The sequence below is a fragment of the Phaethon aethereus genome (assembly GCF_964289735.1).
Source record: "Phaethon aethereus genome assembly, chromosome: 4".
NCBI lineage: Eukaryota > Metazoa > Chordata > Aves > Phaethontiformes > Phaethontidae > Phaethon > Phaethon aethereus.
This window is the reverse complement of record NC_138578.1, coordinates 41102487-41120489: the sequence shown is the minus strand read 5'-3', so window position 1 is coordinate 41120489 and position 18003 is coordinate 41102487. Positions and strand designations below refer to the sequence as shown.

Genomic DNA, 18003 nt, shown 5'->3' with positions numbered 1-18003 from the left:
GGCACCAGATAGTCCCGACTACCCAGATTCGAGGCTTGAGGGTCTGATAAAAACCTTAGTGAAACTAACAGCTATCTTTCCAGAGTAGCTTTACCTAAAGTCTAAAGGCACAGACTATACTGCGCTCCTAGAATCCCATAGGCACACCATCCTATTCAGCCCTTTACTAAAGAATGATTAGCAAAAAGGTCTACAAAATCTACTTATTTCACAATACTAAACTGCTTCCAGTGCATTCCCAAATGCCTAATTCCCTCTACATTCCCAGTGCAGGAGCCAAAGTCTTCAGGATCTCTCCTTGACAATTTCCACTGTGCACAGAGGGACATGTGATTATAAAAATCCGTGGTGGCTTAACTGAATCTGGAAGTAGGACAAAGATAAAGTAACATGAAGTATTAACCATTAATTCAGGGAAAATCTAGTGCTGTGATAAATGGTGCCTAATCACAGATGTGTTTAAGTCATTGCTGAAATATAATGCCTGGAGCACGGAGAGGCAAAATAAGGAGGGGTGAAGAAAGATCAGCACTGCAAGGCCGTTTAACTCAATTAATACACTCCCATTATCACAGTCAGTAAAAGTAAACAGCAGTTGTTTCTAAATACCCCATTTTTATACTGCCTATTCCAATACTTGCTATACGGCTCTAAACCTTAGCCTCTGGAGGCGCAGGATTACATCAGCTTCTCAGTTGTCATTTTCTTCTCCCCCTAAAGCAGGCTTTAAAAATGGAAACTTGAAGCAAGCTCACTCAAAACCCTCACAAGCCAGGAGACAAACAAACCCATTGGGGTTTTTTATCCTATGACTTTCAGAAAATCTCCCGAGTGTTTTTGTTTTCTAGGTTTAATTATAGAAGTCAGAAGTACTGGAACAGAAGCTGTGTCAACGACCGAACCTATGAGTCAAATTAGTAAGCAGGAAATTATTCACAACAGATGTAGCTCTACATAAACAGAAACGTACAGGGGGAATAAAAGACCGGTGAGGAGATGATCAGAATGAGCTCTCCGCAATATTCAGCAAGGCAGAAAGCAAGCGCCGCAGGGATGTTTCTGGGTCCTGCGCTTCCAGCGCTCACCACAAGTAGGACACAAGGCACTCCTCCAGTGGAGCAGGTCTACTGAGAAGCTCTCGGTGGCTGCTCTAACTCGTAGAGAGGCGGTCACTAACCTGCTGCTATCCTACAGCCTCCGCAGGCCTGAGTCGAACTAAGCGCACGCATTGCGAGAGAATGAGGCTCGTGGGAACTGTGCCTTTCAACTTCAAATTCCAGCTCCTCTAAACCTACCTGCCATCCTTTGCTGAATCCTCTTCCTGCCATGGGCTCATTATTAAGTGTTCCTAACCCACCTGTTAGATCTGTTAAAAAACCTCAGAGAAAGAATCTTGGTAGCAATTCTTTCTTACATACCATCTCAGTTTTAATTTACGCTTTAATGTATGTTCTTATCAGCTCAGGAGTAACCAAGACTATATGTGAATTCACATTTATCGACGTGAACACCACGACCTAGAAAAGGGGAAACATAATTAAGACACAGGTGATTCTATTTGACTGACTTAGTTATTATAATCCTGACTGTAGTGATAAGGAATATAATGTAGTTATAAGGAATATAATGTAGTTATAACTGTAGTTATAAGGAATGCATAGTACCGCAGGTTTGCAAGTACACTGCACATTGTGCTTTCTCATCCCGATAAGGAAAAAGAACAGATTTGTAAATACTGTGGAAGGGCGAGACACGCAAAAGCGTATGCCCTGTCCCCACTGGCAGTGCAGAGATGAAGAGCATCTCATTCTTATCCATGACTTGACTTGAAAACCTGCACAGGAAAAGTGCTCAGAAAGATGTATACTCCAAAAGGAGGATGTTCTGGCACAAGGTTAAAGGGGCTATTGATAGCTCTCAGTGGGATACCGGCACTAAGCCCAGGCTCTTTTCTCTGTTCAAACAGCAACTTAATTGGCACATGCACCTCACTGAGGATGTTTATGGCATACTTTGCAGACATGCACAGCCAAAAAGGTCACATTTTGAACCTCTAAATTACTCACACATTTTACATTTTAAATAAACCTGTAGATTTATTGTACAATAGTACAGCATGTGCCTTGTTAACCAAAAGCTTAGCATCACACAACACTTTAATCTTCCATTTAAACATACACAATCCTACAACACAGCTCAGTTCAGCTAGGAAAGCTACATAATGAATTAATTTATGGAGAGTCCTGGCTACGCTCTTCTTAAGGATGTTTACCTACAGCAAGAACAGTGGCAGTGTTTCTGGTGGTGTAACATTTAATCATTTTAACCTGTTCTCAGCACAGTAATAGCAAGCAGTCATCCAGAGCAAAACAAAGAGATTATTTAAAGGACACCACATTTAACCACAAATGCATGAAACAGGAGGATCTCACACACATAATACAAGTACGGATTAGGAATCTGTTATGAGATCACTGCATTAACTATGCCACGCAATCCACCACACAGGAAGACTGGATGCATGACAGGCATTGCACCATGTAGTAATATCATTTGGATTGAAATTCTTAGGTCTGGAAGGGGCAGAGCAGGGTGTTCTGTACAAATATACACTTGCCTTATTGCGCTAGTTTACAGGTCAGAAACACTCCAGTAGCCATTTGCCCACATGCCAGCAGTCTCTTCAACAAGAGATTGTTATAACAATTATAACTAATTAATTTTTACACTGTTTGCTTCGATTTTACCTGGTTCAGTTGAAAACAGTATTGTTACTTCCAGACACAGAGTGTTTTGTGCTATGTGTCGTAGCCTTTCAAACTGTCATAACACCTGAGCTGGTGTAACTGTGCATCCTTTACGCACGCTCTTGTGCACAGCCAGCCACAAGTTGCTATCAAGTTGTGTTCAGATAAGGCTCTTCGTTTGCTACAGGGGTTCCTTATCGCAATGGAGATTCGAAGTTCATCACTGCATAACAACTTACAGCAAGTGAAGTTCCCCTGAAGTTTGGAATTAAACATCCACTACCCAAATGAGCTACAGCTTAGACAGCAAACTCTTGATCAGAGTGAGAAAGTTTATGCCTTTTCATTGCTGTTCAATTTATAAACATGTGTCAAACCTTAAGCCTGTTATTTAAAGGATCGAGTGCTATTTTTATTAAAGAATTTCAAATTCTCAGAAAACAGTCCTTTCAGTAGATTATTAAGTACCTAAAGGAGGTAAATTTGGATCCTATACCTGAACAAGTGATTTTTCACTTATGGCAGAAGCATGATAGTGCATTGTTGGTTGGTTCTGGATGGTACTACAGCATCAACTAAATATGCTAATCAAAACAGAGACAGTGATACAAAAGAAACAGAGGAAGGAAATCTGTATCAAACATGTGATCTTGAATTAAAACAGACCACCAATAGTGCGTAAGCTTTCAAACAGATGAGATGCTTAGCTGCTATCAAGTAGCATACCGGCAGTGGTTTCAGAAAAATTATACCAAACTTGTACCCACTACGGTTCACGTGTATTCTCTGACTCCGCAAATTTCACTCATCTTAAAAAAAATACTAAAGCAAGTTAATATAAGTATGCTAAAAAAAAAAATGGGAGGAAGAAGGATCTTCCTTTTTAATTCAAAGTTGCTTTTTGTATTGTCTTCAAGTATTTTGGGAAAATTTCACCACACTGAAAAAATTTTCACTTATCTGTCTTGCTTCTAGCTTTAGATAAGACTAACCAGCAGAAGAAACAAAGTTGGAAACAAAACTGTTCTTGGCTTGTGAGACTAAATGCGTGCCCTCAGTAGACTTCCAGTTCATTGTCTGAGCTGTAATGTTTTGGTAGCTTTCAGTGAACATATGAACTTTTGGCTGATTATCTAGACACCACTACACATGTAAAGATTGTTGAAAAGGTAGTTATCTAATTAAAACAGACATCACCTGAAACAATTTTTTTTCTTGCTGTAAAACAAACACAAGCAGCATATTAACAAGATGCACAAGTTCTTCTTCTTCACCCATTCAGAATTTTTAATTAATATGGTTAATAAGTAATGAGAAATAATTAAAACCTGATCTTGAAATATCATTAATAGTTTAAGGAATATAGCTCTGTTATTTCCTGAATTCATTCCATGTTATCTTCAGTAAAAGAGCTTAGGCAGATTCTTTCTGATTACTAAAATGAAGTCAGCTTGTTTCTTACATATTTAAATAGCCCCAAAACCAGAGACATACAAAATGTTATACTGAATTTTAATCCTTGTAAAACATTATTACACCACACACTGTTATTATAAATCTTTTCAAAAACATCCATTATAGAACTCAGTAAAGAGCACTGTCTACTACTATGCACTGTCAACTATTTCTGGCAGTATTGGGAATTGACTACAGCATATTTCTTTTGTAAAATCGAGAGTTAACCTACATATTCTGAACTTGCAAATAATACACAACAGATTGTACTTCCATATAGGCTGCAGAGACATTCACTCATTTTTTTATGATTTGTATATAAGAGTAAATTTTCCGTAACGATATGAAAGAAAATTAATAACTTATTTATCTAGCTAGGAGGCTAGCAGTTACTCATAATCATATTAATCAAAAGATGACTAAAAACTTCAAAGTTAATTATTGTGAAGTGCACAAAATCTAGGATATAGGGACTTTCCACAGTACATTATACTAAGTCAACATATAATAGATTAAAAGCTGTAAAGCCAAAATCTTCATTTAAAAATTTAGTGTTTCTGACATCATCTTCCACCATTCCATCAACTCTTCTTTCTCCTCTTCTTTTCTTTCAGACAATGACTCCAGTTCAAAATCAACCTAAGAGAAACAATCAAAAACATTGGTAAGACTTGTAAAAAGAGAGAAGCGTAGGCTTTTAAGAGTCATTTATTGAAAGAAGTTGTTTAACACAGACATGGGGCTTAGGGAGGTACCTTCCATTTTAGGCTAGGTTTACTCCAAAGTGTCTCAAGGCTGGTTTAAATACATGCAGTACTAGCATATCAGTACAAGAAACTTATCTAAAAATGCACATAGGTGAGCAAAATTTCCAAAAGAAACCAGACATCTGTCCAAAGACTTGTCTAAAAATTAAAAAAAAAATGGGCTGACAAAATTAAAACTGAATAATAGCCAGCCACATAAATCACCTAGCGTATAATAAAAAGTATCATCAGCATATTGCTATCTAACACCCAGCAATGCAGACCCCCAGCATATCAAACCATGCATTCAATTTTATGTCAACCGTAAGATCCAGCGAGCTTTTCTGACACATGGCTCATTAGTATAGATATCTCGCATATGATACACACTAGAGGAGATAAGCATTTGTTTTAAATGTAAAGACTGGAATCCACACCTGTACAGAGGATGCATTAAATATGCTTCTGAAGTTTTAGATGCAGCCTAGGTCTTATCCACCATACATGTTGGGTATCTACACAAAGCAGTGCTCCATCACTATCTTTCTGCACACAGATGAACACTGGTTTTAACCTATGCAGATAAGTCACTTGAGAATTTAGAATAAAAATATCAGGTCTCAATGAAAACCTCAACATCTCTTACGGTTTTTTGTTGCACTATTTAAAGATATTCCATCATCTTCTATCTGATTGGCTATTCACATGTATCTCAATATTACCCTTCTCTGTGTCTTTTCATTTTAAATAAGACCAGCAGGAGATGAAATGAGTTTATGATGAGATTATGCTCAGTGGCTTGGGCAACAAGTACTAGAAGAGCAGATTTCCAGATTGTGTTCTAAATTAGCATATTCTGAAATATTCTGAAAAAATCACCTTCTGCTTACACAAATACCACGAAGGAAAAAAAGAGAGAGACTTTTTTTGAATATATAATAGACGATAAACCAACACACATGTGAGCACTTACCACAACTGCAGGGCTAAAGGGCACAGCCACTTTTTTAGTTATTGCTAGATAGCCTGGTGCTGAGGCTGTAAGTTTGTAATTTCCAGGCACAAGCAATCTCCAGTAATCACCATCCTTGGCTGTAGAGCAGAAGAAGAAAAGATCCAAATAAATACATATAAAACTAGTTATGCAGCTAAGGAGAAGGGACCATATATCCTACAGGTTTTTTGTATTACTGTCAGCTCTTTCCTATTCTCTGTCTCAAAGGATTCTTCTGTAAGGGCTGTATAAATATATCATTACAGATTTTTTTCTTTTCAAGTAACCAAAACACAGATTTAGACTCTGAAGATGCACTGCAGCCTCCATACAAGATTTTGGCTGCTGCGGCTGAAGGCTCTCCAGCACACTGAAGAAAAGGACAACCTGGGGCATTATTCTACTTCAGAAGCACCCCCTCGACCAACGTACAGCTCCTGTTAAGTGTCTGAGTTTCAGTTTGCAATGCAATGTGAATTTTTACTGTCCCTCAGTATACTGAAAATCCAAATGTAAATTCATTTTATTTTCATCAAATTTAAATAAATAGTACCATCTTTCTCAATTTATCTTGCAGAGAAAGCTATAAGTCATCATTTCCTAGAATATTCCACATGTATCACACCTAAAGCATCATTATCTACATGTTTCAGTATCCAGGCAACATTTGAGGCTTTTTTCTTCTGTTTTGCTAAACAAAGAAATGAAATGATCCACTCATATCAAAGAAACACTCCTACTGCACTGAGTGTTACTGCAGGTCCATCTTTTTCTGTCACAGAATGAAAATGCATCATCCTCCTCTAGAAATGACACTCTCCCATTTTCACAAGGACTCAGATCCTCCCTGCACCCGCCGCGGGCAATTATCTAATGTCACAGGCTACTACTCTGAATTTCTCTTTCTCCAGAAAACATTGCAAGGCTGATCTAAAGGTCACTTGGCAGTGCCATTTCAAAGACTTGGCTATGCTCTTACTGCCAGCTCCTTAAATGCTTTTTCAGCACATCTGCAGCTACGCAGTGCACAGAGGGAAGTATTACTTAAATGTCTGCAATTCGCATGGTCAAAAAACGTCAGTAGTCAGTCCAGTTGTTCCCAGACTTTTCATAAAACAGAAAGGAAAAAAATACTGCTGCAGTGCTACGATAATGATCTATTCTAATTCCTGGCACTGGAACAAAGCTGAAGTTTAACTCATGAACAAAGGAGCAGGGAAAAAAAAGCCAAAGAATATTTATCCTTCTTTTTGAATGTGCTAAAATTCAAGTACTTGTTTTCCTCACTGTTTTGACAATACATGACTTCCAGGCTTATACGCAGACAATGATGTGAGAGGATTCATGATTAGATGCTTTTTTGTACCATAGAAGCATGAGCTGTAGTATCACTCTCTCGTACCTCAAAATGCCTCTTTGCACAGCTTATTCCCTTTTTATTATCCCTGAAAATTTGTTTCCAGCCTCTATACTTTTTGCCTTCTTATATATAGTGAAAGAAGGTGGCTAACATTATCACTGACTGTTCTCCTCCTTGGCAGAAATGCTGGCCTCTTTGCAGGTGATGTGAGAAGAAATGCAAATTGAAGCCAACTGAGGGGTCTACCAGTCCTGTCTCATAGTATTCTGCACCTCTGGAACAGTATAGTGAGACATATAATTGAGAAAATGACCATAATGTAAGCTCATGCATAAAGCAATGACATTTTGTTATTGTTTATCTAACTAGTATCTTATACAAACAAAAAAAATTGTCCTTCAGAATAAGAAAGCATAGGTCTAGAGGGAAGACTGCAAGTTGGCACTTGTGCAGGCCACCTTTGAATTCATCCCTCTCAAAGAGGTGACACAATTTTCTATGAACACTAACACAATATTTTCCTCCTTTAGAACCACCCTTCTACAAAAAGACAAATAAATGTAAGCAGCAGAGAGAATTTATCTTCACAGGAAGAAGTTATGTAAACTGAAAATCTGTCAAGAATTTACATACCAAAAAGTATGATCGTATTGTATGTAATATAACACTTTTGGACTACAATTTAGCCTTCAAACTCAAAATGGCACTACCAACAGGACTTTAAATCCTGGCAGAGCTGTGAAACACTACTTGCACCACAAATCAGAAGCCAAACTAAGCACAAATAACTAAGAGCCACCAGAACTAATTCATACCAGAACATCCAAGAAGTCCCAACAACCAGCCTCCAACTACTTTGAGAGTAAAATACAAGTGAAAGATTCATGAAATCCTACAGGCAACAAGCTTTTTGTGGCACAACATACCTTCATACTTTCCTGGCTTCAAAATTTTGCTCCCTTAAAGCTTCAGCTACTATGATCTGAAACAGCTCCAGGTTGCCAAGCAGAGGGAGAAGCAGTATATTCTAGTACTTCTTGTTTTGCTGAGGTAGAATGCTCACCTGATGTAATGTCATGGCTTATCCCCTCCACAGAAATTGTAGCATTTGCTATTGGATTGCCCTGAAGATCTTTAACAAAACCCTTCACTCCTCGATGAATCTAAAATATATAAATAAAGTCAGCAACACATGGGAAATCACTGGAAAATTCTTAAGTGTTTTCGTCAGTGAAATATCTGTTGATATACCTAACGATGCATGTTACGGATTCCACAGTCTACATGCTGACAACCACCAAGGATAATTATTAAACATCATAATGGAACAAATGGTGAAGGGGAAAAACAATTCAGCTGGTAGTTATACTAATCTGTGCAATGCAAGTATTTCTCAGAAATATGCAGCAAATCATAACATATGTGAGCACTGACTTAAAAGTCTTTGTCACTGGGGATTAATGAATGTGCTGAAAAGCTTTGAAAGACAGCCTAAAAAGAAACTCTTTTTTTTTTAAGTTTCATCAACTGTAAGAATTTAGGGCTAATAATGGACATAACTGCTTAAAAGTGAAACGTAACAAGATGAAAGACGGGCACTTGGACTTTTATGAGCAGTCCCTGTGGGAGATGCTTGAGCTCTCTATTGTGCACCCAAAACATCCAGGTCTTTGAGCTGGGACCACACAGAGTCACAACAGTCCCCACATGGCCTGTGAGAGAAAGGCAATGGTGGGTCATGTCCTAGGTCCTTCTTGCCACTGAGGTAAGGTACTCCAGGCAACAGCACCAGCAGTACCTAACCTGTCTGCTCCCAGCACACGTGAAATTACAGCAGTGTGTGGAGAGACCAGCCCTGCTGGTATTTCTTAAGCATGGTCTGAAAGCAGACCGAGCTCCTCAGAGGCAAGAGACTGAGGATCAACTACGTTTTCACAGCATGAGGCGGGGAGCGCTCAGCCCTGGGGAGAACGGGATGTTTTGAAACTGTGCAGAGATGCGTCTCATTGGGAGCCTGGAAGTTAAGCAGGGGAGTACTGTGGAGTTTAGGCGTTTCTCCAGTTCTGTGATATTTGAAAAGACTTGCGGGTCACAAATTTTATTTTGAGATTTTGATGTTCCCCTTGGTGAACCTGTAAGGCGTATTCAGCTGCTATGATTTAGTTCACCAGATTCCCCTAATTTACACTGTGGGAGAAGCAGATCGGTTTACAACACAGATCAGCTTAAAAAAGCAGAAAGTACATATTTGCACTGTCCTCAGCAATCACAGGGGTGCTGGAGCACAGAGTAGGACCTCTTATCCTGTAAGAGGATAAACCAATGCCAGATAGACCATCTGAAATTCAAGTATAAAGCCAGCAGCTCAGCAGGAGCAAAGGAAGTTGGCAAAATAATCTCTTACACATTAGTAATTTTGAAAATGCAGTGACACCATAATTTTCCATGAGTCAGAGAAAATTAACCCATGTGCAAAGGAGCTGAACAATTTGAGATGGACCCCACAATAAACGGGTAAAAACCCGCAGGGCACATACAGGTTTTTCCTCAGCCCACATACAACTTACTAACAGAACGGTATAACTCATGCTTTTCAAATGTTTCAGATGTCTGGCTAACTAAAGCATTTCTGCACAAGTACGTTCTTAAAGAAATGAATGTATTAATTGACCAGTTTGCTAAAAAAGTATGTTTCTGATTTCGCAATCCTAAGTGTGCAGACATTAATGATATCAGATATATTTGCCATCTTTAACTACAATATCCAGGTTTCAGAAATTTGATACGCCCACACTACTTGGAGCCATCATTTCAGTGCAACCTGTTACACTGGCATGAAATGATTAAAAAAACCCAGAAACCAACCAACCAAAAACAAAACAAAAAAACCCCACAACCTCCCCACACACATAGATCTATTTCAGGAGTTTTAACTTCTAACAACCCATTAGCAGAAGTTTATCTAAACCTATGACTGTGCTTTACACTTCTAGCCAGATTTTGTATAATATTTAATGGAAGCACCACACCGACAGTTCTGCGTTGAATATCTGCAGTTCATGCAATCAGAGAGCAGCAGAGTATCTACAAAACCAGGATTAGAGATGTCCCCTGACATCACACTGAACGGCCAGGCAGCTACAGTCCAACCCAGCCGTCTTGGCTCCCCATACACCCAGAGCGATTCATCCCACGCCTGTACACACGCGTTCACCTCCGTAGAGGGCAATCCATCTCTCTCGGGGTATACATCAGTGCTGGGGGAATGAATTATACACCGTGGTGATGTGTGTTTGTTTTCGTTGAGGAAGCAGACACAAACCATTTAAATTAAATGTCTTCAACATCTTAAGTAAGGTGAGATGAATTCCATACTGTAACATCTTCTTTCTTTTCCCCTCTTCTTCCACATATTTAGAAAGATTACATAGGATTTACCACCTTAGGGATCTATAAGAGTTATGGAGCATCATTTGGATTAATATGAAGTTTTGGATTAGCTGTTCACACAGCACAAAGTTTAGAAATTTTATGTACAATAATTAGAGTTTTTCCATCCTCTTTTTTGTTACCTGCTCAATGTAATTGATAAGGGAGTTCTTGTTGTCCTCCCAGTAGCCCTTCAGAGTTTCTTCAGGTGGGAATTTTTCACAGCTAAGCTCCACTGTGATTTCAAAGCAGTTGCTGCTGAGATAATTGAAATCCTGCATTCCTACAATGCCAGAAAAGAGAGTTAGTGATGCATTTTGCATTGTTCTGAAGTAAATAAATGGGGACACATGAGATGCTGGGGCTATTAAGAAAAGAATAGCTATAAATACAGTTGGTGCAGTTCCATTTAATCAGCTTAGTTCTGAATTCAGAAGCTTTAAATCAGGGAAACCAACAAGACAAATAATACCCAAAAATATTTTCTTCCCAGGGAAAGTTTAGAAAAGACTTGACACTTGGCTTCTATACTTCTATCTGACACTGCACCTGGTCTGTATACGCCTACCTGGCACATGTGTTTGGATAGCTGACATATAAATTATCTTTTTTCTCTTCAGGAACAGAAAATTATTTCTGATTTTGGATAAAATATTTCCATATGAAAGAAAAGAGTTGATAATTTCGTAAGCCAAGGAGAATAACAATTAAATATAAAGCAAATGAAACATGAAAAAGTGACTTTGCAAAAGGGGTTTATAAAGATGGGTCAAAAACATGTTGTGTTTTTTTTGGAAAATATAGGGTTTCAACTTAATAACATTTTACAGGAAAAGCATCTGTTTGCTAAGGAAAATTCTTTGTCTAGTTTTTCTCCAAATATTTTCCACTAAAAAAAAAAAAAACAAAACCCAAACTTCCTTTGTTTCTAAACTTTATTTACATCGAAATTTTGCCATGGATAGGGGTATTTCCCACCCACTCAGGGCCTCTGCAAAATCAATACTGGATAGCCTTCAATAGAGAAGAAAAGAAAAACATCATTGTTAATGCAAATTTAATCATAGGAATTAAAAAATATATAGTAGCATCATCACTAGGAATAAAAACTTGATGGGAAAGATGGAGTCTTTCACATTTCTGAGCCCCTCCTCTTACTACATGGAAATACTGACTGCTTTCTCAAATCAGTCAACTGGTAACCAAAGTGGTTTCCAGTTTTGTAACTGGATCAATCAGCTGGAGAGGGACTGTGGCTGTCACCAGGAGGGTTATACATATATTCTTGGCAGAAGCTGATGTAGAATAAGCTCTTGCCGTCCCAGTCTATCTAGCTAGCAGAGTCAGTGGATTCTTAAATGGAGGACTGAAAAGAAAAAGGCTACCAAGCGTTTTGAGCATTCCCATGGAGGTCACTGAGGGATTTAAAAGTGCTTCAAACACAGCTAATTCATTCAGCCATGTTTCCCCATGCAAGCTACATATGAGACCTAATGCAGTCTTTTTACCAAAGCACCAGTGTTGTTCACAGGTCCTGAAATGTCAAGAACTGATGTCATATCCAAAAGAGAAGACCAAGGGCAGCAAACAGATTGTTTTAGGTGAGATTTTGCCAACACATTAGGGTGAAGAGTCTATTTTCTGCCAACCAGGCAATGAGACTTGTAACTACTGATAGGAACAGGGACTTTTCAGATTCCTAAACAAACCTTTTTATTTCTAAACATTTTTTAGATGGCTGAAAAATGAGGACACATAAGGCAAAGGTGCTCCTGGGAGGGACACCTCTGATGTCCCACCAGGCAGAATGCAAGATGGACCATTCAGCAGTACACAGCAAGAGAGCAGCGGAGTCATGAGTAAAATCCCGACAGCAGTCCTGACTGCCAGACATCTGTTCCAGACACTAGATAGTATTGTTTTTCTTGATTTTTGCCTTTCTTCTACAAGAAAGAAAGAAACCATGAAGAGGAGAAACGGGAGCCGAAGGGCATAATGTAATTTTACTGTGATGCCAACAACTCTTGACCATTACTGCCCCAATTCTCAAAAAGTTTCTCCCCACCCTACCCCACACCTCCCAAAGCAAGGTGATACTCAGGGGTGCCCTAGTTTTTCAAGAACGGAATAAAGAAGCAATGTATTTTCCAGTTTTGTCCATAATGTCCATATACTATAGTTTGTTTCCCAGCTCCTGGCCTGGTCCACAGTTTATACGTGTTGCTCCTGAAAAAAATCAGCTTCATCACTGAGCTGCAGGTGATGATCTGAATCTCTGGGATGGAGAACGGGGTGAATAAAGCCTACATCTAAACTGTGGCTGACTACATCTGTAATCTGGAGAGCATCAGGCTGGCTACATACAATTTGCACTCTTTCCCTGACTGATCAATATGGTGATTAGGTGCAACACCCAAGAAATCACAGAATCATTAAGGTTGGAAAAGACCTTCAAGATCATCAAGTCCAGCCATCAACCCAACACCGCCATGCCCACTAAACCATGTCCTGAAGTGCCACACCCACGCGTTTTTTGAATACTTCCAGTGATGGTGACTCCACCACCTCCCTAGGCAGCCTGTTCCAATGTTTGACCACTCTCTCAGTACAGAAATTTTTCCTAATATCCAATCTAAACCTCCCCTGGTGCAACTTGAGGCCATTTCCTCTCATTTTATCACTAGTTACTTGGGAGAAGAGACCAACACCCGCCTCACCACAACCCCCTTTCAGGTAGTTGTAGAGAGTGATGAGGTCTCCCCTCAGCCTCCTCTTCTCCAGACTGAACAACCCCAGTTCCCTCAGCTGCTCCTCATAAGACTTTTGCTCCAGATCCCTCACCAGCTTCGTTGCCCTTCAATACATTTCAAAAGATTTATTCAACACTGCAGCAACTTTGCTGCCTCTGGTCTAGCTCTCTAACTGCCTATCGCTTCTTGTTATGCACATGGCATACATCACATGCATGCACATCACCACCCTCCCAAAACTTCTTGTTTTAACAAAGGATAACACAAAACTAACTTTCTTATACATTAACAGGGATCGCTCTCTGAAGATCAGAAAGACTTAGCAGAGCTCAGATATAACTGAGATTCAACAATGAATGCCCTTCATTGCTGACCATGAGTAGGACTTTTCCTTGAAACTCAGCAATACAAAAACTCCTCTGTTGCACTGCTCCAGTGTCCTGAAGGACTACAGCATCTCTATGTTAGTAGTTACATAAATAAGCTTAGAATATGGGACAAAATTAATTTCTTCAGTTTTTAAAAAAGGAACTCCGACCTTCACAAAGAAAGTGGAGTGCTGGGTATGACCCTGGCATCCAGGCATCAGAATTACTTGAACTTTGAATTACAAGCTACAGCACTAAGCTAGTTCAGCTTCTATAAATACAAAGACAGTAACTTTTAGCAGGAGAGGATGAACCTTAGCCTTGTGCGTAATGGGGAGAACATATGCCTCCTACATGTGATGTGTAAAATCCTTAAAACATTGGTTGGAAATGTTTGGTTAGGTCCAAAAAACCTAACATTGCTTCCAAAACTGATAACACAAAAGGTAATTCAAGTTAGGAATTAATTGAATGCCAAGAGTGATTTGAGAATATCTGAAAATAAAAGACACTTAAACAAAGCCTAATAGTACAGCAATGTAAGATGCTTTGAAATGCTGTTTTTGTAATGACGTGAATCTGATTAGACTCAGGTGACTCTGTAATGACAGAACAAACAGAACAGGCATGTGGCTAGCTAGTAATTCTTTACTATCTGTTCTTCTCATTTATGTTTCCAAATAGATACTCCACACAAAAGGAACATTAAAAAAACATTAGTGATGTTGAAAAGTTATGCACTCAACAGCTAAGGAAATGCCAAAATTAAAGCTGTCTGTGCAAATTTAATTTGGCTTTCTTGTGCATAAGTGAAATCATTAATTACATGCTGATAGGGAGAAGACCAGTATTAAAAACAACATGGATTTTACGTACAGGTTTGTTTTTCCCTAGGGTCTGGTGGCTAAGAGGGCCTTTCCTGAACACAGAAGAATGACCCCTTTGCCTTTGCTCTCTGAAAAACCTACAAGGTTTAACTAATTACAGATGACAGCTAATACAAAAACAGGCATCATGGTCTCAGATTTAGCAAAAAGATGCTGTTGGGGAAGCTGTTTTCTCTGGGCCCCTGCTCCACAGAAGAAAGTAACTACGAAGTGGGTAGTGGTGAGAAAAATCTCACAGTAAAGTGTATCAAGACAGAAGCAAGTATCAAATATTCCTGTACATCATCTGCTTTCTCCACTCCAAAACCTGAATGGAGAACTGCCATCTTGCCTGAGGTTGATGAGGAAATCCTGAAGCTTTACAAGAGGGCAAGGACAGAACTTGAATGCAATGGAGGATTCATCCTTACTTCCAGTTTGAGACAAAGGCTGCTACCAGACTTTTCCGACACCAGATGTTCAGTCTTCCTACTGAACAAACTCAGGTATTCAGAAAAACGTATGCAAAAGCAACCCATACTCACACAAGAAATACTACCCCTGCATACTGAAGAACCAATGAAGACTGCTACTGGCCCACCATGCAGGGCTGTTTTTTACAAAAGGTAGAAGTTCCCGTGGGCGAATGATACAGCACAACTAGGGGCACCATAATATGCTCTGTAGGGCAACAGCAACTTTAGTAATCTATTAGAAAGAAAAATCAGCCCCTCCTAGGTCAGAGCTCTTGGTCTGATAAGGTACTGTCAAAGGCAGCATCTAGGAGAGCACAGCCTCTCTCACTTCGCTCAGCTGTCCTCCACTCTCTCCTTTTTCCTTCCCTCACCACTGCTCTGGTAAAGCCATGCACTCTTCTCTACCTCAAGCACAGCTCCAGTACCCACACTCACCTATTTTCTAACTCTATCCTAGTCATGTTGCTCCAGTTCTCGTCCTCTCCAGAAACTTGTGGCATGTCCTTTTGCCTCCACTCAGCCTAGGGAGATCAGAGAGGGGTGCATGCCTAACCTGTAGATGCCCAGAGGATACTGAGCTACTCTCATGTCCCGTCACAGGACCCAGAACAGCCTACAGCAACCCAAAGGTGCAAACTGGTCAAAGCACCACCTTCGCTCCGAACCGAAGCAGATACCATGGAGACAAGGTCTTCAGAGAGTTTCTCTTGATAAATTCTGAGCTCTGGTAAGGATATACAGTGAAATATTTTTCCTAAAGCAATACAAATGGCTTTTCAACAGCTTATAGCACTGCTAACTTTGAGTGCATTATCATGTGGATAGCAAAAGGTCACTGATACAAGAGAGAACGTACGTGCCACATTTCAGTTTCCAGACAGAGCTTTTCAAATGAAAGCTTCCAAGAAAATTTTCACTTGAACTAAGCAATGTTTAGTTATTTCCCTTAGCACTAGACATAGAAGCAACAGAACTATTTTCGCTGAATTATTTTTGTTTTTTTTAAGTCAGCCTGTGGCAAACTTTACCATGGAGGTTTCGTTCAAAAGTCACAGCCTGCCAGCTGATTTCTACACTTGGAAAAAAAAACAGATTCATGCTGTATGGTCCAAAGCATATTGTCATCTCTCTATTTTTTATTAGCTGCACTATATTAAGATTCCCATCTACTAACTGCTGTACAAATACACGAGAAACAGAAAGGGCTCACTTGGGGAATTTGGAGTCTAACTTAAAATAAGATCCAAAAGGAGGAAATATTTCAAACTTTCCAACAAGTTTTTCCAATGGAAAAATGTGCTTTTGGCATGTGCAATTTAGTCAGAATCAAAGCATTTCATCAAAACAATGGAAAGACTTTATAGCATTTTGCTAAGGAAAAAGAAGCTGAAGTTAAATACGTCCATTTTTTTATACTTAATATTTAATTAAGATAATTTTTGGACTGAATTGAAAGAAAATGTAACTGTTAAACCTCTCAATATTTTGTTTATATTAAGGTTTTTTCCAAATTATGCAAACTCTGTGTTGTCAAGGGTGTTTTAATGGTTCCAATTTGAAGTCCGTGGAAAGTCTCACACAAAGGGAATTTTTTGCTTTTCATATTCAGAAATGTCACCATTTTACCTTACACCCAGTCCCTGGTACCTGCGGTACTACAGCAGAGGAAACATGCTGCCCCTGTGAAGACTGGGGATAACAGCTCTAAGAATAAGCAGGCGATCACTGGCTGTGTGAGCACTGCCATTTGTTGTTCTGCTTCAAATTTCTTCACATGAGCTTAATAATTTTCATCTTCTAGTACCCCCTGTACTGTAAAAGGAGCAGAGATGGGCTACCACCAAGTCCCAATGCTTTGAGAGATTCCTACTCATTCCAGATAAAAATTTAAAATTAATTCAGAGACTGTAATTGAGTATTAAGAGGAAAGCAAACAGTAAAACTGCTATGTCTGTTCAAAGTTATCTGATGCAAATCAACAAAGCCAACGCACATGCAAATCACTCCATGCAAGCTGTTTCTAGCTCAGAAATCCCCAGCTCATTTTTCCACTCTGGAGTTTTGTCTGTGTTTAGCAGACAGAGAAAACCAATTAAAGATTTAGATATTCCAGCATCTGCTTTGCTTCAATGTACAAAGAAAATGACATATCAAAATTCTTGGTAAAAAGGAATGAAATGTCTCATTTCAGGCTACTCTTCCAGACTTCTCCTGGAAAATTAGTGTTGAAGTGGCCGTAGTAGCTCTGCTGTTCCTCTTAGCACAGAAGGCTCTACCGAAGTCTAGGGGACCACTACTGGGGCAGGAATCAGGCTCTACCAAAACCAGGAAGTACGGAGACACAACTATCTTCACGGATGGATTTTGTTCCCATGGAAATCAATGGCCAAACTCCCATCGTCAGTAACATTGCAAAAACAGGCCTCTCCACTCCTTTCAAGGCTGGATGCTTTCATTATTGAAGTTAAAATGAACTAGTCAGTAGCCTGCTCTCTCTCATCAGGGTTTGTTAGGGTATTTTTTCTCTTAGGAAAAAAAACAAAAACAAAAACAAAACCAAAAACTAAACCTTAAGCTCTCACGATAGCATAGCAATCACTCACCCACTGTAGAACTATTAAATTTGCAATGACCTGAACTCTGACCGAAGAAACACTGTATAAAAAGCAATAAAAGAGGAATATTTTAATAGGGATCACAATGAGCTTTATGGGATTTTATATATGCACTGTGGTGAGTGATCAGCCTTTGATTCAGCCTTAACCAGACCAAAAGTTGTGGATAACCTGGTGGTATTCCAGACTATAATTAA

The 18003-nt window shown here is 39.3% G+C and overlaps 1 protein-coding gene across 1 annotated transcript in view; it reads right to left on the bottom strand.

Moving 5' to 3' along the window:
* Positions 1-4742: 4742 nt before the first annotated feature.
* CPE (carboxypeptidase E) overlaps positions 4743-18003 on the bottom strand; it is a gene marked incomplete at both ends in the record, with an annotated part of 57730 nt that continues 44469 nt past the window's right edge. The window contains 4 exons of the mRNA XM_081999317.1: positions 4743-4841; positions 5922-6040; positions 8366-8465; positions 10875-11014. Of these exons, the coding sequence (XP_081855443.1) occupies positions 4743-4841; positions 5922-6040; positions 8366-8465; positions 10875-11014 (458 nt within the window). The remainder of the gene's footprint in view (positions 4842-5921; positions 6041-8365; positions 8466-10874; positions 11015-18003) is intronic.